At 45.8% G+C, this 25,898-nt stretch overlaps 1 protein-coding gene across 1 annotated transcript; it reads left to right on the top strand.

The window, feature by feature from the left end:
* The first annotated feature begins 1,796 nt into the window (after positions 1-1,796).
* CXCR5 (C-X-C motif chemokine receptor 5) lies at positions 1,797-25,367 on the top strand. Its single transcript, XM_077250465.1, has 2 exons — positions 1,797-1,979; positions 22,364-25,367. Exons 1-2 carry the CDS (start codon positions 1,941-1,943, stop codon positions 23,429-23,431), a joined length of 1,107 nt encoding a protein of 368 aa, XP_077106580.1. The 5' UTR covers positions 1,797-1,940; the 3' UTR covers positions 23,432-25,367.
* The last annotated feature ends 531 nt before the right edge of the window (positions 25,368-25,898 follow it).

The following is a 25,898-nucleotide window of genomic DNA, read 5'->3' as shown; positions in this document are numbered from 1 at the left end:
TGCTTACTTGGTCGCTTAGTGTCGCACATGGACTACTACTTATTTGGTGGTCTAAGGTAGTGGAGAGCTACGTGCCTGCTGCACTTGTGGTTTATGTTAGTGAAGAAGTTAATGGCAATGCTCATTTCCCTGGTGGTCTGTAGGGATGGGTTAATAGCTGCTTAGTTGGTAGTCTATAGTAGTATGGAGTTTACAGCCAGTTTTGCTGGTGGTCCATGGTGGCTTATTGATGACCTACCATCAGGATATGTCACAGTCAGATTAGTCGGAGTCTGACGCCCGCTGCTCCCATCGATCAGCGGTTATTTGCCCCGGAGAATATGGATAGGTCATCAATAAACTGTGATCGGACTACAAATTACGACTTCTTTCCTTGTCGTTTAACTCAGTCACTGAGGGAATCTCCTGCTCAGGATGTGTTCTTTTTTTAAATCAAAATTTTTATTTATTTGTTTTGCTTATTTATCTGTTTATTTATTTCTTAGTAGGGTTTGGTACTTTCTTAGCTGTAATACTTTGCGAAATTTGATGATGCTTAATAAAAAGGGAGGACTATGATTTCTTGAGAGAACTTCAGCCTTAACTTCATGGCAATAATGTGGTGTGAACCGATCCTGTCAATCAATGGTTTACCACAAGTGACAGGACCACTATGATCTGTTATTTCTCTCCGACTATTAGAGGATTTTATTTGGTTCCATTGATACCAATTGAGCTCAGTGGTTAGCACTGTATGGTGGCTCAGTGGATAGTGCTGTCTGGTGGCTCAGTGGTTAGGATTGTATGGTGGCTCAGTGGATAGTGCTGTGTGGTGGCCTAGTGGTTAGCACTGTATGGTTGCTCAGTGGTTAGCACTGTATGGTGGCTCAGTGGATAGTGCTGTCTGGTGGCTCAGTGGTTAGGACTGTATGGTGGCTCAGTGGATAGTGCTGTATGGTGGCCTAGTGGTTAGCACTGTATGGTTGCTCAGTGGTTAGCACTGTATGATGGCTCAGTGGATAGTGTTGTCTGGTGGCTCAGTGGTTAGGACTGTATGGTGGCTCAGTGGATAGTGCTGTATGGTGGCCTAGTGGTTAGCACTGTATGGTTGCTCTGTGATTAGCACTGTATGGTGGCTCAGTGGATAGTGCTGTATGGTGGCTCAGTGGTTAGGACTGTATGGTGGCTCAGTGGATAGTGCTGTATGGTGGCTCAGTGGTCAGCACTGTATGGTTGCTCAGTGGTTAGCACTGTATGGTGGCTTAGTGGTTAGCGCTGAATGGTGGCTCAGTGGTTAGCACTGTATGGCGGCTCAGTGGTTAGTGCTGTATGTTGGTTCAGTGATTAGCACTGTATGGTGGCTCAGTGGTTAGCATTGTATGGTGACTCAGTGGTCAGCACTGCAGCCTTGCAGCGCTGGTGTCCTGGGTTCAAATCCCACCAAGGACAACATCTGCAAGGAGTTTGTATGTTCTCCCTGTGTTTGCGTGGGTTTCCTCTGGGTTCTCCGGTTTCCTCCCACATTCCATAGTGATAGGGAATGTAGATTGTGAGCCCCATCGGAGACAGCGATGATGTCTGTAATTCCAATAATCTGGGGAATTAATGGCGCCACTAAGCATAATAAGTAATACTTCAGCCCATATTGTCAAGTGAATTCAGTCTGGTAAAGTCTCTGATTATTACAGTAGGTTAGGAAACTATTCTTCTTGTGCGCCTTACAGGAGCTGGCAGTCTTACCCACACACTTTGCATATAAGAAATATCTGAGATGATAGTAGCTCAGGAGAATCATTTACCCAAGTTCCCCAAACGGCTTCTTGCTGACAGCCAAGTGCGGGTATATTAGAAAATATTCTTCTGCTGTTGAACAAGTCATTCGTACGGTTTTCAGCCTTTCAGCTGCGATTTTGTCGCTCACTTCTTCTGACTACTTTCTGTGCTGAGCGTCTGTATCGACCATGAATTCAGATTTTTATGGAGATGTGGATTTCACTGATGTAAGTATGATGAATTTCAAATATAATTTATAATTTTTTTTATTGCACTTTTTTTTTTATCTCACTCACTCATTTATACATTGCGATTGTCATTTTTTTCCCCCCAGTTTTACAATTATAAATTTTTAGTGTTAAATGTTTCCCCATCTTTAGCAATGGTCCCATTGTTTTTCTAGCTGTTGCAAAACTACAATTCCCAGCATGCCCTGACAACTGACGTCTGCTAGGTCCTGCTGGGAGTTGTACTTTCACAGCTCGGGAGCCACAAGTTGGAGACCATTGACAAATCATTTTTATTTATTGTACTACTATTCTATTTATATACAACCAATTGCCTTTGGATGTGGTTTAGATGTCTTCTTGTGATTTTTTTAATTACGGTATTATTATTTATTTATTTATTTATTTTAGAAAATTAGCTTGTGCTTTTCCTGGCTAGATTGGTACGAGGCTTCAGTGTTTCTTTGTGACCTGCGCAGATGTTTGCAGACATATAGCAATGCCCTTTGCTCACATGAACTAGTACAATGTGCTCGCAGTAATGCAGTAATGCACTTGTTATCAGCGTTCTTATTCTTAGTGTTATTATTAGTGTCATTATTAAAATATTTATAATTAATAATAATGTTAACAGGAATTTCTCTTTGTACCCTCTAATGCACTCATTGAGTTTTATACTCTTATTGGTTAGTAGATCCATAAACTGCAAAAAGGAAAATTATTTATTGCAGTGGCAATGTTCTCCCGAGTCAAGGGAATGCACTTCATCCTCCCCATCTTTGATTCTGAAATTTCTGCATGAGCATTGTTGTTTAGACTATTAACTTTATTGTCCCATGTGTCCTCCTCCACCAAACCCAAGTTTTGCAACTTCTAATTTTACAAACTCATAAGGCAGGTCAGGCTGTAATACAGGTTGGCACGGCAGAGCAGGCGGGTCAGGCTGAAATACAGGTTGGCACAGCAGAGCAGGCGGGTCAGGCTGTAATACAGGTTGGCACAGCAGAGCAGGCGGGTCAGGCTGTAATACAGGTTGGCACGGCAGAGCAGGCGGGTCAGGCTGTAATACAGGTTGGCACGGCAGAGCAGGCGGGTCAGGCTGTAATACAGGTTGGCACAGCAGAGCAGGCGGGTCAGGCTGTAATACAGGTTGGCACAGCAGAGCAGGCGGGTCAGGCTCTAATACCGGTTGGCACAGCAGAGCAGGTGGGTCAGGCTGTAATACAGGTTGGCACAGCAGAGCAGGCGGGTCAGGCTGTAATACAGATTGGCATGGCAGAGCAGGCAGGTCAGGCTGTAATACAGGTTGGCACAGCAGAGCAGGCGGGTCAGGCTGTAATATAGATTGGCATGGCAGAGCAGGCGGGTCAGGCTGTAATATAGATTGGCATGGCAGAGCAGGCAGAGCCAGCTGTAATACAGACTGACAAAGCAAGTACTAGCAAGATGATTAGGAATGGACAGATACTAGCAGAACTATGCAGGTGGAGGTGCCTTAAATAATAAGAGGCTCCCAGCTATTGGCTGGGGACACTTTAGGATGGCACATATGGCTCCTTTAAGAAGGATGGAGCGCACGTGTGCACGCTGAGTACAGTGCCCAGGGATCTGGGTGCCATGCGTGCACACTGGGCAGCAGCCAATAAGGAAAGAGGAGGAGGTACAAGACGGAGGCCAGGGCAGTGAGTCAGCATCTCTGCTGGGGGAGGGGGCAGTGTGCAGGGATGCTGGCACTATAAATGAGGTCCTCGGTTGACTCAGCCCTAGGTTGTCTTGACTCCGGACCCCCTTGGGGTGCCTCGAAATGTCTCTGGTGAAGACGGCAGTGCACACGGATAGCCAGAGACATGGCCTCTTCCATGGAAACTGGGGTCGCATACAGGGCAAAGGCGTCCATTACCGTGACAGAAAGCCCCTGACAGCTGACTACGAATTTGTGTGGTCATTCCACTTCGTATCCGTGGCCACCTAAGGACCTCGAAGCAATACTCCTCTGCTGGCTGGTCTCCCTGCTGAAACTGGCATAGTGTAGATCCGGTGTAGATGCGATTGAGATTTTCGTATATATGACCCAGAGCCTAAAAAAATTTCTCAACTGACTGAAGCGACTGAGAGTCAGACAGGAGAGATAATGCCCAGGCTTGGGGGTCCCCCTGGAGGAAAGAGATTACGATCAATCCCCACCCGTTGCTCCTCGGTGCCTGAGGAGTGAGGACACAATTTAAAATAGAGCTTACAGTCCTTCCTGAAAACGGCAAACTTATCCTGACCCCCAGAGACGCTAACCGGCAAAGCAATCTTGGGCTCCACCAGGAAGGAAAAAATCTGCACCATTTAATAACATGGTGAAGTACTTCTAACCAGTGCAGGAGTTTGTGAACCGGAAGCTGCAATCTTCTGGCCCCTCTCTGTTGCGGTATCTCTGTGACATCTATTATCCTTTCTTTCTTAGATTTTCTTCTATAGGATTGTCTTGGTTAAACAAAGAAACAATATTACAAGTTAACACTGACCAATAATTTGCTTGACTTATTGTCATGTCCCATGATTTCGGAATCATACAGGCAGTATTGTATTATCATTGCGCTGCTGTTTGGTTGCTATACAACAAGGTTTGCCTCTTTTAGAAGTCTGTCCTTCCTTTCTCCCTGTAGCTCTGATGTCAGTAACCCCTTCCTTCTTCTTCCTCATTTTGTATGTCAGCCATGCTAAGAAGCACATGTGTCTTCATCTATGGTTCAGAATAAGTTCTTTTTACCTACTGTAATTGTGCTTAACTACAAGACTTCAGCTAGAAAAAAAAAAACCTTCTTCTGGAATCTTCACGCGTGCCTCTGCAGTCGAGTCAAGCTATCTGATGAAACCATTTAGTGAGTAACGGTATGTAGAGAGCCACAGAAACGATCTCTCAAGCTCCTCACAGACGCTGCCTAGTTATGGAGTCAGAATACTCATTACTCAATTTGAGTTTCTCTTTTCTTCTATAATGGAAATTGTTTTGTAAACTTGTTTGTTTTGCATGTAACCATTCTGCTTGTAAGACATTTGTGTGATCTGTTTTTTAATATACAATTAGCTACTTTTTTAAATAAAAACTACAGTGCAAAAACAAAATATTAGATTTCATAAAGTTTTGGTGGGTGTGGGACTCATTCTGAGTTATACTTTGGGCATCAGTAATCAGTTGGCTACTCATGCAGAAAAACAAGAACTTTCATTTTCAGTAAACATTTATGTAAAGTGTTACAGTGTAGGCGGATAAAAAAAAGTAGTGAACCCTGCAGTTGTAATATACAAATAGTGAATATAAGCTTTATTTCAAATGAAAACATAAGGGACACATTACCAAAAAATGACACAGATTGAAAAAACTATCATGTACATATTATTTATGAAGATTCGTTAGTGCCAGATGTTGTGGAAAACTAGCTTTTTATCTGACTGTTTTGTAAATTACATGTTATGTCAATTGTACATTCATATAAAAATCGAATTTGATAAACGGTGAGAGGAGAGAAAGCGCCTCAGAAAGCCAAAGGATCATATTAATTTGAACTCCTCTACACTCCTTTCTCGTCCCGACCTCGTCTGTCATGGGAGAGATTGGAGCCCCCATACACATAAAAATGGTCAAATTAGGCATGTTTGAACGATATTGTTCTCCTAGTATCTCTAGAGTAGCAATTCCCAAATGAATAAATTAATCGCACACGAAACAGCTGCAACCAACATAAACTACAGCAAAGTGAATGAATCCAACAAATATAACAAGCAGGAAACACCAGCAGGGAAGATATATAAAGCTGCACCGGAAAGGTGAGCGGACAGAGTAAATGAAAAACATCTATTATCCAATACAGACAGAAACAAAGGTAACAGAACTAATTCAAGCAAAGAAACAGTGTATCTGTTTTGGCCAAGCAGAAAGAGGCTTGTACGTAGATAATTGGCTGTTCTTTAATAACTGCGGTCCAGACGTGGAAACCCAGCATTACTTGTGAGCAAGATTTGTGCTTTCAGATACAATTTGTTATAGTTTACAGCAATGGGAACCGATCATGCAAACATCGCTACTTAGCTACGTCCATTGTTACAGTTGTCAAAAGCTTTGTTCTTATTTCTGGGAATGAAGAAAGCTTGTGAATCAGTGCAGACACAGAATGGACGTCCCTTTCTGCCGCCCTCACAGCAGGATGTCACAGGACAGCCTCCATCCCAATTCAGCCGCTGAATTGTGCAGAATGCACCCAACAGTCCCATGTAATCAAAAACTTGCATCTCTTGCTGTATGCCTATAAGGAAACCGCCTCAAGCTTTTATAATAATGGTTTGTAGGTTTTAAACATATCTGCCACTTTGATTAATGTGTAGAAGCTTCCAGTTGCTGGAGTGGCACCACTAATTTAAGGTACCTGACCCTAATATTATATTTACCAGCCATTGTCTTCAGCTGTTCCCGGCATCACTCTGGTCCTGTGCGGTTATCTTGTAACCGCATCTTCTGACTGACCAGAAGTCGGAGGTAGTAGTTACAAACTCTGTAGGTCCACGAGAGTCTCATTTAGGCCTCGGTCCGACTCTCATAGACTCACACTGAGAAGTGTCCTCCAGCTAGCCCAGCAAATACTGGAACAATGCGGCAGGTCACAGCTAGAGATGGGCGAATGTCTTCTGCTCCCTCCTTATTCGGCAAGCTATAGCACTTACCGAATAACCTGCAGAGGAAACCCGGATACCTGGATCGCTCCCGATAATCAGCTGTTCAGCGCAGCCGATGCATGTGTCGCGGCTGTGTCACAGTCACAACGCATGCATGGAGAGCCCAACAAACAGGCTTTCCATGCATGTGTTGTGAATGTCACACAGCCGTGACACATGCATCTGTGGCGCCAATCAGCCGCAGCGATCCAGGTATCTGGGTTCCCACTGCTGCTTATTCGGTAAGTGCTATAGCTTGGAGAATAAGGATGGAGCCAAAGGTATTCGCTCATCTCCAGTCACAACCTGTAGAAGACAACTGGAGCAGCTTTGATAACAGATAAAGACTGTGGTTGGTAAATATAAGGCTAGGGGCAGGGAATTTAGATTAGTGACACCACTCCAGTGGTAACTTAAAAAAATATGCTGAAGTGGTGCTTTAAAAAAGTTATTTTAAGTGCATGTATGTCCAATCAGTACTGATAGTGCCATGCTCTCTAGGTGGGAATGGTAAATCTTAGTTGTTAAATATTTTTTTTCTGAAAGAGGGTCTGTCACTAGCTCATAAACTTAAAGGGGTTGTCCGGTCCAAATGGATGTCTGCAGTCATTTTGTGCGACCATGGGGTTACCATTTGCTAATCAAAATTGTTTGGGCAAAAACTATGTTGCAGTCAGAAATCAGGAGGCCACATTTACTCTTAAAATTAGTTAAGGAATCTTGGTTGAACTCCTATATTAGCCCTATATGTTAATCCAAATCGTTTGGGATTAAACCGTGTTGCAGTGAGGAATCAGGAGGCCCAATTTCCTCCTAAAAATCTTTAAATATAAGAGTGTTTAGGCACACTTTCTAAGAAAATAAATAGTGATTGTTCTATCCAAAGACCACTGACAACATGTTACTGGACGAGCTACTCGACTTCCTTTATTTGGCAGCCGCACAGCGGTACGACTTGTAGATGGGGCTCAGAAAGAGCATTTGCTCCAGTGGATGGCAAGCGCTGCATCAAGTAGCCTCTCCTCATTTCCTGACAATGAGGTTGTAGATCCAACTTGGTGTGAACCCAGAGGTACACAGCTGAGTAGCTCAGCAGAGGAGGTGGAGGAGGAGGAAGTCGAGGAGGTAACGCACAGACACGGAGTGATGCAACCTGACAAGCACTGCATCCTCAGCCCCAACTCTGGCTGTGGCCTCCGAGTCTGCAGATCGCAGGAGCGGCAAGGATTGCATATTCTGGGCCTTTTTTGAACCTGCAAAGGATGACCAAGCTCGTTATCTGCCAACTTTGCAAAAACAAAACTCAGTAGAGGCACAAATTGCAATAATTACTACATGCATGCACACACATGATCAACATTCCTTAGTCAGGGAATCTAACTATGCTAAAATGCCAACTAAGGGGCCTTGTGAACCACCGGCCATTCTATCAACCACATCTGCTGTTCCTTCCTCCGTCACCATGCCAAGTGTTCTCACACAGGTCTCCAGCCACAGAAAGTCCACTTGTTTACTGTAACAAATTGAAACGGAGGCACAGATGTAGAAGTTCACATTCGTATTTATTAAGATTTGATGGGGAACTACTAGACTAGACGGGTGCTATTTTCAGTTAGACCCCGTACTCGTGGAGGCTGTCCCAGCGGAACAGACGGACCAGCAGGGTTAGCGGGTGTTGCAGACGGGGAGATCAGTAATAAAGTCCATTGCGATGTGCTGCCAGGGTACTGAAGGAACAAACAGAGGTAATAACCGCCCGGAGGGCAAACGCATATCAGTCTTGTTGCGAGCACACGAAGGACAGGCAGCAACATACTCCTGAACATCTTTGCCCATGGTAGGCCACCAGTAGTAAAGGGAGATGAGTTGCAGAGTCTTCTTTTGTCCGGCATGACCGGCCAATTTAGAAGATTGACCCCACCGAAGAACTCGTTTCTGATCTGAAATAGATACAAAGGTTTTACCTGGAGGGAGTCGAGCAAGATTAACCTCGGCCACAGACACTAATCTGGACGGTTCAATGATGTGGTGCGGTCCTTCCACAAAATCGGGAGACAAAAACACTCTGGAAAGTGCATCGGCTTTAATGTTCTTATCAGCTGGTCGGAAATGAAGAACAAAATTAAATCGAGCAAAAAACAAGGCCCACCGGGCTTGACAAGGATTCAGTCTCTGAGCAGATTGCAGATAAGCAAGATTCTTATGATCTGTGTAAATGATAACCTGATGAGCAGCACCCTCAAGAAGGTGACGCCACTCCTGCAGAGCTAACTTGATAGCCAATAATTCACGATCTCCTACGGAGTAATTTCTCTCAGAAACAGAAAAGACTTTCGAGAAGAATCCACAGGTGACCATCCGGCCGGACGACGACTTCTGGGTGAGAACTGCGCCAGCACCTATGGAGGAAGCGTCTACCTCAAGCAAGAATTGTTTTTCGGAGTCCAGGCGATGAAGTACGGGTGCAGAGGAGAAGGCATGCTTTAGGGAAGTAAAAGCCTCCTCAGCCTCAGGTGTCCATCCCTTGGCATTCGCGCCTTTCCTGGTCAAAGCCGAAATGGGTGCCACTCAAGTGGAAAAATTTGGAATGAACAAACGGTAATAGTTGGCGAACCCCAGGAACCGTTGTATTGCCTTCAGACCGCATGGGCGAGGCCACTTAAGAATAGCGGATACCTTCTCTGGATCCATCTTTAAACCTGTAGGCGAGACAATATAACCCAGGAAAGGCAGAGAGGATTGCTCAAAGAGACACTTTTCAATTTTAGCATAAAGTCTGTTCTCCCTGAGTCTTTGTAAGACCATACATACTTGTCTCCGGTGGGAAGCTAAATCAGCCGAGAAGATCAGAATGTTGTTCAGGTAAACAACAACACAAGAATAAAGCAGATCTCTGAAAATGTCATTTACAAATTCCTGAAACACTGCTGGTGCATTTCTTAGCCCAAACGGCATTACCAGGTATTCATAGTGTCCGTCCCGGGTGTTAAAGGCGGTCTTCCATTCGTCTCCCTTACGAATGCGTATCAGACTGTAAGCCCCTCTGAGATCTAGTTTGGTGAAAATTTTAGACCCCCTCAGACGATCAAACAATTCTGAAATTAACGGCAATGGATACCTGTTCTTTACCGTAATCTTGTTCAGACCCCTGTAATCGATACAGGGTCGTAGAGATCCATCCTTTTTCTTCATGAAGAAGAATCCAGCTCCAGCAGGCGAGGAAGACTTCCGGATGAATCCTCTGTCCAGGTTCTCCTGAATGTATTCAGACATGGACTGAGTCTCTGCTTGAGAAAGAGGATAGATCCGTCCATGTGGAGGAGACGCTCCGGGAAGCAGATCAATGGGGCAATATTACGACCTGTGTGGAGGTAATCTCTCTGCCTCCTTTTTCCCGAAGACATCAGCGAAGGACCAGTAAGGAGACGGCAAACCCGGCAAGGCTTTAGGTTGTACTGGAGGAAGAGCAGGACGAACCGGAATGATACATCGATCGAAGCAAGAATCTCACCAGGATCTCTCCCGTCCTCCAATTTAGAACAGGTTCATGCATCCGGAACCAGGGTAGACCTAGAAGCAAGGGGTGAGACAAATCTGGCAACACATAAAAACGGATTCTTTCAGAATGGGTTAGACCTACCCGGAGTTCCAAAGCCACAGTCTGGAACCATATGGACTCCGACAGGGGTCTGCAATCCACAGATGTCACTTGCAACGGTTCCGATAAACGCTGGACTGGAATCTGATAACGATCCACTACCGCCTGCCGAATAAGGTTCCTGGCGGCACCAGAATCCAGGTGACAGAACTCCGAAAATCTCGTCTTGCCGAAGGCCACAGAGATTGTTATTTGCAGAGCTGGAGAGAGAAGATCCTTACCTAGGGTAGCCTCTCCTACAGACCCTAGGCACTGGAGTTTCCTGGTCTCTTAGGACAAGAGCGGATATAATGCTTGGCACTGCCACAGTAGAAACAGCTCCCCTCCAGGCGACGCGCCTCCTGGCGATCGTTGACCAGATTTACACGATCCACCTCCATAGCCACAGGAGCGGGAGACACAGTTGGAGAGTTCACAGATGTAGGAGAACAAGGAACCTGGTGATTGGATTCTTTTTCACGTCTGATCTCATTGGACCGTTCCTGAAACCGTAGATCAACCCGAACTGGCAGGGAAATCAGGTCATCCAGAACAGTAGGAAAGTCTTGTCCCGCCAACTCACCCTTAACTCATCCAGAGAGTCCCTGCCAGAAGGTAGCAACCAAAGCCTCATTGTTCCAGGAAAGTTCAGACGAAAGAGTACGGAACTGCACCGCATACTGAGCCACCGTAAGAGCCTCCTGTCGTAGTCGAAGAGCAGAAGCTGTCGACGTAGTACGACCAGGTTCATCAAAGGTCTTGCGGAATGCCTCTAGAAAAGACTGGAGATTAGTAACCAACGGATCTACCGTCTCCCACAGCGGATTCATCTAGGCGAGCGCCTCTCCATCAAGGTGGGACATGATGAAGCCAACTGTCATGATATGTACTTTTGCCCTGCCCTGTATTTGAATAATATGCCATTTGATGTATGTAACTGTTCTCTGGTTTCTATTAGCTGTAGTTTATGTATTTTCTTGTGCTGGGAGTTTACCTGTAACAATGTCTCCTTCCCCCAAAACTTGCAGCCCTAAGCTATAATGTAATTAAGCTTTGTCAACTAGTGAAGGAATAGCCATTCTTCCTCACAGCAGGTGGCTAGTCAAATGTACATACTACCTAGACTAAGCGGAGCCAACCAGTGTAGAATCTTCTGATGGACCCAACCATTGAATAGAAGGTGTAACCCCTACCCCCCTTCATGGGCGGATCCCAGGAGCTCAGACAATCAATTCTTATTTTGGGATCAGATGTGAGTTAATCCTAAAAGGAGAAGGAGTGGGGATTCTTAGCTGAGGCAAGACCCCATGTCCATCTGTTACTGCGGAAGCGAATGGGGCGAGACTTGAGCTGAGGACATAGCTTGTCATTCGTGAGATTGTTTTGGGATCCCTTGGACTCGTGTGGACTATTGCTTTGTTAGCTGGCACAAGGATTATCGGGAGGTGCCCCCGAACCTGTTCCGTTGGACTAATTGTGGACTCTGTAGATCTACCTGCATGTGTTGTTCCAGCGTTCTTGATAATAAATCTGTGGAATCATCCCTTGGCCTGTTGTCCCTTCTTGCTCTGCCGTACACCCCATCACAAACTGGTGGCAAGCAGCGGGATCAGAGCAGAAGGAATGGAGGACAATGGCCCAACATCGGGAACCAGCACCGCAGAGTACAAGAACTGGACTGTGGTGAACTTACAAACAAAGGCCCGTGAACTGGGAGTCAGCTACAAGGGGCTCTCCAAGGAGCAGCTAATTGAGGCTTTGGAAGGAGTTCGCCTGCAAGATTACGCTGAGGAAGGATCCCCACAGCAAACGGAGGAAAGACGGCAGCCGGAGGTAAATACACAAAAAGGTCAGTGGGTTGTGTGGTACGAGGAGGAGTTGGCATTGCTGGGAGAAGAGGCCACCATAGACGATAAGAGAGAGGCCATTCACAGAGCTCAGGAGAGGGAGAGGGAGGCCATTCACAGAGCCGAGGAGAGGGAGAGGGAGGCCATTCACAGAGCCGAGGACAGAGCTCAGGAGATGGCATTGCTGGAGAGGCAGATCGCTTTGGAAGCAGCTAGAAGCTCCAGACAGACTGTAACCCCAGCACCCACCATGAGGGAACTCCCCAGAGTGTCCCGCAAAGACTTCAAGCCCTTTAATGAGGCTGCAGGCGACATTGAGGGCTTCTTCCAGGACTTTGAGCATCAGTGTTGATTAATCTAAGTCCCGGAAAGGGAGCGAGTCCGACATCTGGTGGGGCTCTTAGAGGGTGGAGCTGCCGAAGCCTATAGAGCTATGGACCCTCGGAGGAACCATGAGTATGTGGAGATTAAACAGACTATTCTAGAACATTATGCTGTGACGCCAGACACTTACAGGACTCAGTTCCGTACTTTAGCCTGTGATGGGGAAGTGTCTTTTAAGATATATGCTCATAGACTCAAACAAATATGTCATCGCTGGCTGGAGGCAGAGGAGGCCTTAAACTGGGAGACCTTCCTCCAGGTTATCCTAAAAGAGCAGTTTTACTTCAAGTGCCCTGCTGAGATCCGGGAATGGGTGCGTGAGAGGAGACCAGCGACAGTGGAAGAAGCTGCATCTCTCGCTAATGAGGCTCTCACCATCAAGCCTCAGTGGAGGGTTCTGTTGGAGGATGGAGAGAGGCCTACCAGCTCCACAACATCGGTGGCCCCCAGTTCTTCTGTCCCCATTGTTCCCTGTTCCTCTAAGCCACCATCTCATGCTGATACCCATGTAAATGTGCCTCCAGTTGCTTCTACTGCATTTTCTGGAATACGACGAGGAGAGGAAGTAGCAGAGCGCAGGTGTTAGGCTTGTGGGCATCCGGGGCATCTGCAGGCCTCATGCCCAGCCAGCCCATGGAGGAGTCATCCTCAAACCCCTACAGCACCTTCAGGTGGGAGCCGGCCTCCAGGTTCCCTTACCCCTCGCCCAAGAGGACGCCTTGGATGGAGTGAGACCCAGCACAGATGCTATCGATGTGGGCAGCCGGGGCATCTGCAAGCCTCCTGCCCAGCTGTTCAAATGAGGATTGATCCTGTACCCAGTCGTATTATTAATTATGTACAGCCAAGTGCCATGGAGGAAGACGTGTCACCACTATGTGAGGACTAGCCTAGTGCCTCACCCACCCATGTTGCACCACTAGGAGTTTATGGTGTGCGACCTGCAGCTATGACGACTTCTGCTCATCGAGGTAAGCACTTACAGGAGGTCATGCTGGATGGACAGAGACTTATTGGATTTTGTGACTTCAGGGGCTTTCCTCACAGTGGCTGATCCCCGAGTGGTTCGGCCTGAGGCAATTCATAGAGGACCTGGGATTGTCATTAAACTGGCTGGTGGACAATGGAGGACTATTCCCACAGCCACTGTGGATCTGAACTTTGGTTTTGGGGTCAGGCGATGTGTGGTTGGGGTGATGGGTGGTCTGCCTGCAGATGTTCTCCTGGGCAATGATGTGGGAGAGCTACGATGCCAATTCGTGGCTGCATGAAGCCACATGTAAGTTACGCTCTGCCTGTGTGTACTTAACCAGCGACCTGTAGAGGTCCCTAGTACGTACACAAATTGGGAGGGGAAGGGATTGTCATGATATGTACTTTTGCCCTGTCCTGTATTTGAATAATATGCCATTTGATATATGTAACTGTTCTCTGGTTTCTATTAGCTGTAGTTTATGTATTTTCTTGTGCTGGGAGTTTACCTGTAACAATGTCTCCTTCCCCCAATACTTGCAGCCCTAAGCTATAATGTAATTAAGCTTTGTCAACTAGTGAAGGAATAGCCATTCTTCCTCACAGCAGGTGGCTAGTCAAATGTACATACTACCTAGACTAAGCGGAGCCAACCAGTGTAGAATCTTCTGATGGACCCAACCATTGAATAGAAGGTGTGACCCCTACCCCCCTTCATGGGCGGATCCCAGGAGCTCAGACAATCAATTCTTATTTTGAGATCAGATGTGAGTTAATCCTAAAAGGAGAAGGAGTGGGGATTCTTAGCTGAGGCAAGACCCCATGTCCATCTGTGACTGCGGAAGCGAATGGGGCGAGACTTGAGCTGAGGACATAGCTTGTCATTCGTGAGATTGTTTTGGGATCCCTTGGACTCGTGTGGACTATTGCTTTGTTAGCTGGCACAAGGATTATCGGGAGGTGCCCCCGAACCTGTTCCGTTGGACTAATTGTGGACTCTGTAGATCTACCTGCATGTGTTGTTCTAGCGTTCTTGATAATAAATCTGTGGAATCATCCCTTGGCCTGTTGTCCCTTCTTGCTCTGCCGTACACCCCGTCACACCAACTTTTGCCAAATCAGAAGCGAACCTATGCCCCAATAGTTCGAAGTGCAGTGTGCACTGATTTATGAACCCTTGACACAAAACGGGGTTGCCTCGGAAGCGGTTGGGAGCCGCCAAGCGAGAAGGTGCAGGTGCAATCGAACAAGCCAGACTATCCAGGCGAGCAGATACATTGTGCAGGAAAGGCATGATTTTATCCTGTTGCTCCCTCAGCTGGGAGATCTCCTGACGTAACTCCATGACTGGTGATTTCTGGGATCCTGTGGGTTCCATGGCCGGAGCAATCTGTAACGAATGGAAACGGAGGCACAGATGTAGAAGTTCACATTCGTATTTATTAAGGTTTAATGTGGAACCACTAGACCACAGTCCAGGGGGCTCCGAAGGGGGCGTTACTGCGTCAGCCCCAGACAACCGTGGTAAGTCCTCTCGAACAGGGACAGAATGGAATGCCAGGAGGACACGGGTACTACCTTCAGTTAGACCCCGTACTTGTGGCGGCTGTCCCAGCGGAACAGACGGACCAGCAGGGTTAGCGGGTGTTGCAGAGCTGACTGGAGGATACTGGGTGTATGAGTAGAAGCTGGCACCGGGAGTACTGGCGTGGTCTGGAAGTGAGGCTGGTGGACTGGCAGGACTAGACGGGTCCAGCGTAGATACTACAATAAATGTATCAACATTGACATCCTATATGTGCAGGGAAAGAAGACCTAAGTACAGGGCCCAACATTAGAGCCAAGAATATAATGTATGGTCCCCCTCACACATATGGACCATATTGGGATAAACTACAATAAACACTAAGCAAACAAAAAAGCACCACAGCAGTTTAAATATCCAAAGTAGCAAAAAGGTATATTTTATTTATAAAAAATAGAGAAACAGGTACATTTGAAAGCATGGGAACACATATAACAACACAGCACTATAGTGCCCAAAGAGAGCTGTGGACGGTATCCATATAGTATATTAAGAAAAGGTAATGGTAGAAGCAAGGATTTAACATGACGTAATCCCTTATGAAGCCATGCTTGGCTCCCCAGGTACTAGTAATAGGAAATACATAAGGCAATGTAGTGAATACGCTAGGATAGCAACATACCAGGGTATAATGTCCGTCACCACGCCGTCCACTGCGGATGCAGTCCAGAATAACAGGGTAACTGGTAGCAGAAGATCTGTGGAGACAGACAGAATAAGCGGAGTTCCTTGCAGATACTTCAGGAACAGAAGCGCATGATAACAGGAACCGGAAGTTAGCAACAGTAGATACTTGTTGCTCCGGCGCCCTCCCCATGGTGGAAGGGCTAGAAATAGTAGATAAACACACGCCATTGGTTAGAGGCAACATTTGGAAAATGCACTGTCTCTTTAAGAGAAAGGGAGCGAGCGCGCGTGCGACCTAAGAACCCTGCCAGGGAACCTGCTGGCCGCACGCCAGGAAGCAGGAGAGGAAGGAGGGGTGGGGGCTGTGTCCAGACAGCGTGAAGCCGGCACAGAGCGAGAGTCCCGACGGAGACCCCTTGGAGGTACAGTAAACAGACCGGGTGTAACATTTACCCACTACAATCTGGGGTAGTGAGAGCCTGTCAACTGTTATGGAAATGGAGATGCCTGCTATTTTTGTGTCACCTATGTAGTGCACGGTAGCACCCTGTGCAGTGATGAGGCAGTGACCCAGCAATGTTCAACGCAAAACGTTTCTTTAATGTTCAACTAAAAAAACACAGCATATGATATCCTCCGGATTGCAGCCGGGAAACAGAACAGTCCACCTCCGGATTGCAGCCGGGAACAAGTAAGTCCACCTTCAGTTCACAGCTGGGCACATATCCTCTGGATTACAGTCACTGAACAGGCCAGTCCACCTCTGACGGATTGCCGTAGATGACTGCACTGCCGTGTTAATGTTCTACTCACAGCATCTCACAGTACATGATATCCTCCGGATTGCAGCCGGGAACCATATCCTCCAGTTTACAGTCACTAAAAATGCCAGTCCACCTTCTGACTAGTTGCCTTGGGTGACTGCACTGATGTGCATGCTGTGGGTGGCAGACTTTTCAGCTGCCTTGGCCGTTTGGCTCCGCTGGCCTGTGGTGCCTCACACAGGTGGAGCTCTGCAGAGCCTCCTGCTCTGTACTCCTGCCAAAACCAGACTGACATTGACTCTAAATCTGACTCACCCAAACCGTATACTGCAAGGTTTTTAACTTGAATCTGTGGCCTTCAGCCACATGGAAAACCCAGCCCGGAATGAAACGGACTGCACAACTACCATCCTGTAGTCTGTTTCAAACCACAAAAGCTCAGAGCAGGTTTTCCCTACATCTGCCCTGGACACTATATTGTCCAGGACTAACACGTACTTTAGTCTGCATTGCAACCACAGTTACACCTGTGACTGCAATGCACTCTCATGGCCTCAATAAGCCTCCGTGCGCATGCTGGGGGAACATACAGTGACCCTCATATTTAAAACGAGTCATTGCCTTATATACCCCCTCCCTCTGTTCAAACCTGTGGGGTTGAACACTTGTCACCCCACATGGGCGCATGACAGGGCATCCGCATGACCCTATGATACCCCCGCTCGACACTGTACTGAGAAACCAAAGTAAGGACTGGAGTCATCGGTTCATTCAAGCATCCCTCCCCTTTGCATTTCTTCTCCTTACTTTGTTACGTGACCACCCAACTCCCCATTCTCCGTTGCAGAAGACATGCCCACTTTCCTGACTAACAGTAGATTTGGGAGGTCTCACCCTTGTTTATTTGGGGTTTACTAACCCCACAACTCATCCCGTAACTTAAGTACCTGCCTTCGGGCACTGGGTACCATTTCCTCCATGCCCTTACCCGTGCCTCGGTGACTGTCACGCCGAGGTCCACCCTAGCAACTCTGGGCATACATCTGTACCACGTCACACCTGAACCCGAGCCTCCCGACGCTGATCATCAAGAGCTGTATCCATTTTACCCTGACCCCTGGCTACATACTTGACCGGTGCCAGAGAGTTCCTCGTGCATATGTCCCTAGTCGTCTCCGTGACCACACCTTCCTGTATCCTCCAGGCTTTCTGTTTATACGTGTGTTTTGTATACCTGGGTCTCTGGGTGGGACCCTGGAACTGAGCTGTCCTGAACTTACCAGAGGACATTTCCAGCTCGGAGTTCAGTGGGGTCTCCATGACCTCTCCTGCCACAACCTCTAGGGGGAACCTAATGGGGTTACACTCTGTCCCTCATTTGGCGACCCCTATGGCAGGTATCCCTGACTCAGGATCTTTGGGTTCTGTGCCCTGAACAACATCCTCAGCATCTCCTGCCAATACCTCTAGGGGGAACCTATTGGTGTTACACTCTGTCCCTAGGTTGGTGACCCCTATGACAGGTATTCCTGACTGACGAGTCTCTGCAAAGGACCACTGGTACATCCTCTGCTCGCCCCTTACTGTAGGGGTCTCCACTTTACATTGCTGATCGCCCCTCACCTTAGGGGTCTCCTCATTACACTGCTGATTGCCCCTCACCTTAGGGGTCTCCTCTTAGCACTACTGATGCTCTGGTTGCCGCAACTGCAGCGCCTCTTGGCCGCAACTCTTGCTGCTTCAGTCACTGCAGCTCCTGGTCCTGCTGCATGAGGACCACATGCTTCTAAAGCTCCTCAATTTCTCCAGCAAGCTTGCTCACCAACATGGATCATGCTTTGGGGTATGCCTCGGTTCACACTGCCTACATTCTCCACCATATGTGCATCACGCCTTGGGGTATGCCCCAGTTCACACTGCCCGCATTCTCCACCATATGTAGTGCACAGTAGCACCCTGTGCAGTGATGAGGCAGTGACCCAGCAAAGTTCAAAGCAAAACATTTCTTTAATTTTCAACTCAAAAAACACTGCACATGATATCCTCCGGATCGCAGCAGGGAAACAGGTCAGTCCACCTCTGAATCGCAGCCGGGAACAAGACAGTCCACCTCTGGTTCGCAGCCAGGCAGATATCCTCTGGATTACAGTCACTAAACACGCCAGTCCACCTCTGACCGCTTGCCGTGGGTGACCACACCGCTGTGTACGCTGTGGGTGCCAGGTTTTTCAGCTGCCTTGGCCATTTAGCTCCACTGGCCTGTGGTGCCTCACACAAGTGGAGCTCTGCAGAGCCTCCTGCTCTGTACTCCTGCCAACACCAGACTGATACTGACTCTGAACTTGGGAAAACAAAAGGATAGCATGGTCTTTAAGAGTGCTGAGGCAAAAAGGTTAAAATTAAAAGGCACTACATCGTTTATATCGTTTATTATTCATGCACACTATACAGAAACTAAATACTTGTACGACCCTGTTTTGTTATACCATGTTTAATAAAATAAAAATTTTATGGTTAAAAAAAAAAAAAATTAAAAGGCACAAACCTTTATTAAAAATATACTGCACTCCACAATAGCGGCACGATATCTTCCTCAGTTGGTATTTACCCTTTTTACCTCAGCACTCTTAAAGACTGCACCATCCTGTGTTTTGCCATTTCATATCCCTCTATGAGGGTACATGGCAGGAGCAGCTCCGGGTGCAGCAAATTCTCTTTTTCTCGGCCACGTGACTCCAGCAACACTTCCCCGCGGTCACGTGGTCTTACACAGTTACAATAGCAGGAAGAGTCGGTCAGCACGGAGATTTGTCTACATCACCTCTGCTTGTTCACTGCAGTTATGCAGGGGTGCATTACCCCAGGAGGTTAGTGGCCCTTTGGCTTTCCCTAGCCATTAAAGTTTTTTTTAACCAACACGTTCTTCTCATGTGCGCTCCCTGTTTCTCTTTTTTTGCATGTTACTGACTCTGAACCTGACACACCCAAACCCTATACTGGAGGGTTTTTAACTTGAATCTGTTGCCTTCAGCCACATAGAAAACCCAGCCCGGAATGAAACAGACTGCACTACTACTGTCCTGTAGTACATTTCAAAACACAACAGCCCAGAGCAGGTTTTCCCTACATCTGCCCTGGACACTATCTTGTCCAGGACTAACACTTACTTTAGTCTGCATTGCAACCAGAGCTATGCCTGTGACTGCAATGAACTATCATGGCCTCAATACACCTCCGTGCGCATCCTGGGGGAAAATACAGTGACCTTCACATGTAACACCAGTCACTGCGTCACACCTAGCACAATACATCTTTCTCAATCCACCATAACCATCTACGGCGATAACTCACTCACAGTCCAGCAGTTTGTCGTGTACACCCTACTTCACCCTCTCTCAGTACAGCAGCCAGCTCTCGGTCCCGCAGTTGTGGTCACGTAAAATAATGTTTCCTCCTACACATGGCAAAGCTAAGAGCTTGAAGTCCACCATCTCCAATCTGTTTGTCACTGAAATGCTGACTTTACGCCTGGTGGATACAGACAGTTTCCAAAAGTTGATGGCAGTTGCAGTCCCTCAGTGCCAGTTGCCATTGCTTCTCTAAGAAAGCTATACATGCGCTACACCAGCATGTCGCAGACCCCATCACCCTTTCTCTGCAAAAAAATCTGTCTGCCAGGGTGCATTTTACCACTGACACCTGGACAAGCAAACATGGGCAGGGGCATTATATCTCACTAACTGGGCGACTCTGGTGGCTGTGGGAGCATGGGGTCAAGGGGCTGCTCCACAAGTCTTGGAATCCACAAGGCTTGCAGGATAAACCTCTGTATCTAACACTTCCTCCACTGCTTCAGCCTCCTCCACCTGTACGCTCAACCTCTCCCTTAATGAGACATGTGTTCCAACAGTGCAGAGAGAATCCCCCAAACTCCGTACTGCGCAGCCAGGGCTCACATTAGTGACTGCTCTCACAGTCATCAAGACCGTTGTGGGACATTATGGATTATTATATTCTCAATGGACAAGTGAGGAATATTGTTTTGTTTATTATTTTAATTCTGTTACAGAAGGCATTGGCTTCAGTGGACTGGGCGATGACGTGAGTATGGTTTAATTTAGATTCATTAAAGGAGTCTGTGTCATTATTTCAAATAAAGGACTTTATTCTGGGTGTGTGTGTTTTTTTTATAATATCACTATGGGGTTACATAACAAAAGACTGACTGGCACTGTCACACTAGCTTGGAAGTGACAGTCTTTTATTATCTGAATATTAGCTCTCCGACTAAGCACTCTGCCCTCCAGCATGCGGTGGTTTTAATTACAGCAGGATCCTACCTACCCATAAATTCAGGCTTTAAAGAGGGGTAGTCACATTAACCCAGAAATTCAGACTGAAGCCTAAGAGAGGTATTTACACTAGACACGTAGGTTCCCAGCAGTTTTGAGACCGCCTTGTCGTTGGCTACTGGGCTTGTATGTATTGGCTAAATTATGTGCTAAGCATCTAAATTTTTTCTTCTTATTCAGAGCAGTATAGCTATTTATGTTTCATATATTTCATGCCTACATGCAACAGAGGACAGAGTGCAACTTCTTTTGTTTATCACTATGGGGTTAGTAATGGGGGTGTCTTATAGACGACTCTCCATTACTAACCTCTGGGCTTGAGGTCACCTAACAATACAAAGGTGACATCAACCTCCCCCAACTATCACCCCACTTGCCACCACAGAAGGGAAAATGGGAAGGGTGAAGCCAAACATCAGATTTGGCACCATTTTTGGGGTGGTTGAGAGCTGATATTTTAATCTGGGAGGCAGCCAAAAACCATGCCCCCTTCCTAGGCTATTAATATGAGCCCACAGCTGTCTGCCTAGCTTTTGCTGGTTAGATTTTATAAGGGGACCCTACGTCAATTTTTTTCTGGGGTCCCCCTGTAAACTTGCCAGTAAAGGCTAAGCAAACAGCTGTGAGCTGATATTAATAGCCTGGGAACATTTATGGCTATTGGTTCCTTCCCAGAATATTACCATCAGCCCTCAGCCATCAGCATTCCCTTTGCTGGTTCTGAAAATCACGCAGAGCCCAGGCATTATTTTTTGTAAAAATTAACAGTTGCTGTTTGGTTACAGCCTATGTAGGTTCATTCTGTTAATGCCCCTACATAGGCTGGTGACAGTGTGTGTGCGTGTGTATGTGTGTGTGTGTTTAACGCTTTACTTACCGGTTAAGTAATGAGGATGTCTGGCTAACACCTCTTCATTACTAAACCTAGGGCTTGGTGTCAGGGACAGGTGCTGACACCAAGCCCTAAACCCATTGCCCTGATAACACTGCATCAGAATGAAAAAGGTGTTGAACCAAGAAATTACAATTCAATATGTTAATGTAGCTAAAAAAAAAAGCATTCCTTGCTGTTCAAAAACACATGCAAAAAACGCATACAAAATGTGCTTTTTTGCCACAGCGTTTTTGCTGCCAAGAGATGCAGAAACCTTGCAGAAATTTCTGCAAGCAAATACTCAACGTGAGCACATAGCCTCAGAGGAAAACTATAATAGAAACACGTCACCACTCCTGTATTTATCACCCACTGCTGGTTTTGGCTTATAAATACTGATGTAAAATACTGACCATAAACTGAATGTGTGAACGCGGCCTAAAAAAAGCAAACTATGTGTAGTCTGATCCAGCAGTCAACCTCCATCTTTCGCTCTACCTTCTGCTTGCTAATCTTTTGATAGTACATTACCATGAAGGCAGGAACAGATCTTGCCTCAATCACAGCTTTGTTATTTCATTCTTGTGCTTTCACATTTTGTATATGAACACTAATGTTTCTCTTTTTTTGTGTTTTATAAACAGCTAAGCAATTATTCTGACGCCACATCTAATTTTAGCGAAAGCTACACTGGTTTCACATGTGAGAGGTCCTTGGATGAAGACCTCCAAGAACACGAGAAACACAGAAACCTCTACCTTGTTGTAATCCCATTACTCTACAGCCTGGTGTTTGTGGTTGGAGCCGTGGGGAACAGCCTTGTCCTCTTCATTCTGATGAAAAAACATCGCTCGAGATCCAGTACTGACCATTTCCTTTTGCACTTGGCAATTGCTGATTTGCTAATGCTCCTTACTTTCCCTTTTGCCATTACAGAGGCCATAGTTGGGTGGAAATTTGGGGACTTTCTCTGTAAGGTTGTGGGCGCAATTAGTCGTCTAAATTTCTATTGCAGTAGTCTTCTCCTGGGGTGTATAAGTATTGATCGCTATCTATCTATAATCTATGCTATTCACACCTTCAAGAATCGAAGTATTAAGACAATTCACTTCTATTGCTCTATTGTGTGGTTTATTTGCTTTTTGCTTTCACTGCCCAATATGTTTATTTTGGGAACTCACCAACTCGATAATTATACATGGTGCGCGTACAACCAAATCTATTTTCCCAGCAATATTTGGTGGCAAATCGGAAGATTTATTAATCACATTGTGGGATTTTTACTTCCAATGATCATCATGATCATATGTTATTCCCGCATAATAGCCACCTTATGTAGATCCCCGAGACGAGAGAAGAAAAAAGCCGTCAGAGTTGCTCTGGTGATCACAGGTGTCTTCTTCTTGTGCTGGACTCCATTTAATGTGGCGGTATTCTTGGATACTTTGGATCAACATGGTTGGATAAATAGTTGCTCGGTTAAGAATAATTTGCCTATAATGATAACGGTGACAGAATTATTTGGATATCTGCACAGTTGTTTGAATCCCTTGCTCTACGCATTTGTGGGGGCGAAATTCCGGAACGATGCTCTGAAAGTTTTAAAACACTTTGGATGCTTCAAGCCAGAGATGTTTGGCCGTGGCACATCAGTCAGTAGGAAGAGCAGCACCACAGATTCGGAAATTCGGACTGTTATTTCCAGCATTTAGGTGGTCGCACGTAATTTCTACTGTGATCTTCAACCATCACTGAACCTTGTAAATAAATACAATGTACGGACAATGATGTATCAGTAATAGAATGCCTGCTGTGAGAACATTGCTACTGCCACTTCCATTATTCACTATATAATGTATTCCATCGCCACCTCATATCTCTCATTTGCATTGTTGTAGTACATGTTACAGGTGACAATACTGTTTCGGTAAACACCTAAATCAAGGGTCCCATCTGTGTTAGGAAATTCTGTGTTACTACTCTGATCTTGAGATAAGTAAATAGAATTCACGCCGTGGAAGGAGTGGTAAGGTACATACCCAAGAGGCACCCGACAGACCCCATTGTGTCACATGGTCCATCGAGTTTCCATCAAGGTCTCTAGCATTTAAAAGGTGTAGCGAACACCTGAGCACCAAAGATGATAGAAGTAATAAATCTTCTTGCAATAAATATATATATTTTTTGGATCCGGCACAAAAGGAAAGACCGTTTTTACCAACAGATAATATATATGGCTCCATACATATGCACTACCTTCCTTGTCAAAGTCCATCCATTGATTGAAACATTGGAAGGTATCGGTCTTTGCCTTTGTGTCCTTTCCTCAAGCATGAGTACTTCTACAGTAGTGTTGCCAGCTTTTCTTTACTTGTGGCATTTAAAAGGGTTTGTCTGGGAATATTTAGTTTTTTACTGTAGGCCTAAGATCAAACAGGGAGGTGGTTTCTAACTACCTGCCTGTTCTCCCCAGTTGCCAGCTCAGAGCGGTTACAGACAGCTCCTGCCAGCGATTCTGTGGTTTCTGGTGACGTCACGTTGACAGAGCAGTGGCTTCTTTTCCATTCTGCTCTGTTGACGGGACATCACTGCTGATGTCATGCTGATTGACAGCCGACTTCCCACTCCCTAACTGCACAAAACCGGCTGTCGGTCAGCATAACTTCAGCATCCTCACCATGTCGACAGAGCAGCCTGGAAGAGAAGCTCGGTTGACATGAAGCAGCAGAATCGCCAGCATGAGTGGTTCGTGACTGCTCTGAGGTGGCGTCGGATAGAACAGCAGTTGGAAACTACCTGCCTATCAGTTCTAAGCCCCATAGTAAAAGAAAAAAAATAAACTAATTTCAGATTATCCCTTTAACGTAAAAACAACAATAAAAAATAGAATAGCATGCAGCGCTATTTATTCTGGTTAAATAACAGGACATGACGGGAATGGAACTGTCCTCATTATAATTGAAGGGGTTTTCCATTTTAGACTGACTAGCTAGTGTGCAAAAAAAAGCAATACAGATAGTACTCACCCTCCTTTGGGCCAGTGCCAACTCTCTGCATTTTCTCCCGTGTCCCTGTTTTGGCTGCAGTGGTGATGTCATGTTGACAGTGACACATCACGGCTGCAGCCAATCACTAGGCTAGGTAGCTCATTCCTCCAGCAACAGCAAAACTGCTGAGTTCAGTGATTGGCTGCAGTGGTGATTTTCATAATGTCACTGCTAGTCACAACACAGATACCAGAGCAGCGGTGAAGAGACGGCACTAGACCAACACAGGCTGAGTACTATCTGTATTTGTTTTTTTACTAGTATCTGGTAGACTGAGGGTCCATTTTTCTAAAAGTGAAAACCCATTTAATGGGGTCCATTGGCGCCCTATTGTGCCATTGGTCAAATCAACCCTCCAAAATACAGAATTATACGGACCTTATGTACAAGATGCTGTCATGTGCGTCAAGGTCTAAACTGAACCTTATATTTTAGAAATTGATCATTGCAAATCTTGTCATTATATTAAATATACAATCAATGTATAATAAGACTTTCAAATCGTATACTGCCTTAATAAATTACAAGGCTGACAATTATTAGTGTGTTTTCTCATTGTACAGTTTTCTGGTACAGTACAACAACTTTATAAAGTTTCTTATCTGATATTAAACACTTAATAAGGAAAGTGTAATTGTCCTTTATTATGGATCTCAATAGCTGGAGGAGACTTGGTGCTATGATGTTTCCCATACACGACGCACACAGAGCTGAGGGATTCCTCATCTTCTATCCCTATTAAATCAAAGGTGTTGACCCTGCAATCACTGAAAAGGATAATAAATTAAAACTTACTATCATACTGCACGAATAATGCGCTAAATAGTGAAAGTGAACACTACCGAAAATATATAAATTATAATAAACGTTATATACTGTAGAAAAAAACAGAATAGACATACAATGCAAAAAACTACAAAACCTCCAGTGTGCCGGAAAAGATTAAGATGACTTTCACAGAGAATGTCATATACTTGTAAAAGTTACATATACAGCTATGTCGGCGAATAATAGAACGCTCAGAGGAGCAAGCACAAACACTAAATACCTTAGTAGAACGTTTGTATAGATAATTAATTGCATATGTCTAGGAATATGACAAAATTTTCTAAAAATATAAATACAACATTGT

Source organism: Ranitomeya variabilis, chromosome 4 (assembly GCF_051348905.1).
Source record: "Ranitomeya variabilis isolate aRanVar5 chromosome 4, aRanVar5.hap1, whole genome shotgun sequence".
Taxonomy (NCBI): domain Eukaryota; kingdom Metazoa; phylum Chordata; class Amphibia; order Anura; family Dendrobatidae; genus Ranitomeya; species Ranitomeya variabilis.
Note: the sequence above shows the minus strand (reverse complement) of the source record. Positions and strands in the feature narration are given on the sequence as shown.

Bases quoted from the DNA above. Each gene is read 5' to 3' on its own strand.
- CXCR5 (XM_077250465.1), top strand. From the start codon at position 1,941: ATGAATTCAGATTTTTATGGAGATGTGGATTTCACTGAT. The intron at 1,980-22,363 runs GTAAGTATGATG...TTTTATAAACAG, and splicing joins GAGATGTGGATTTCACTGAT to CTAAGCAATTATTCTGACGC.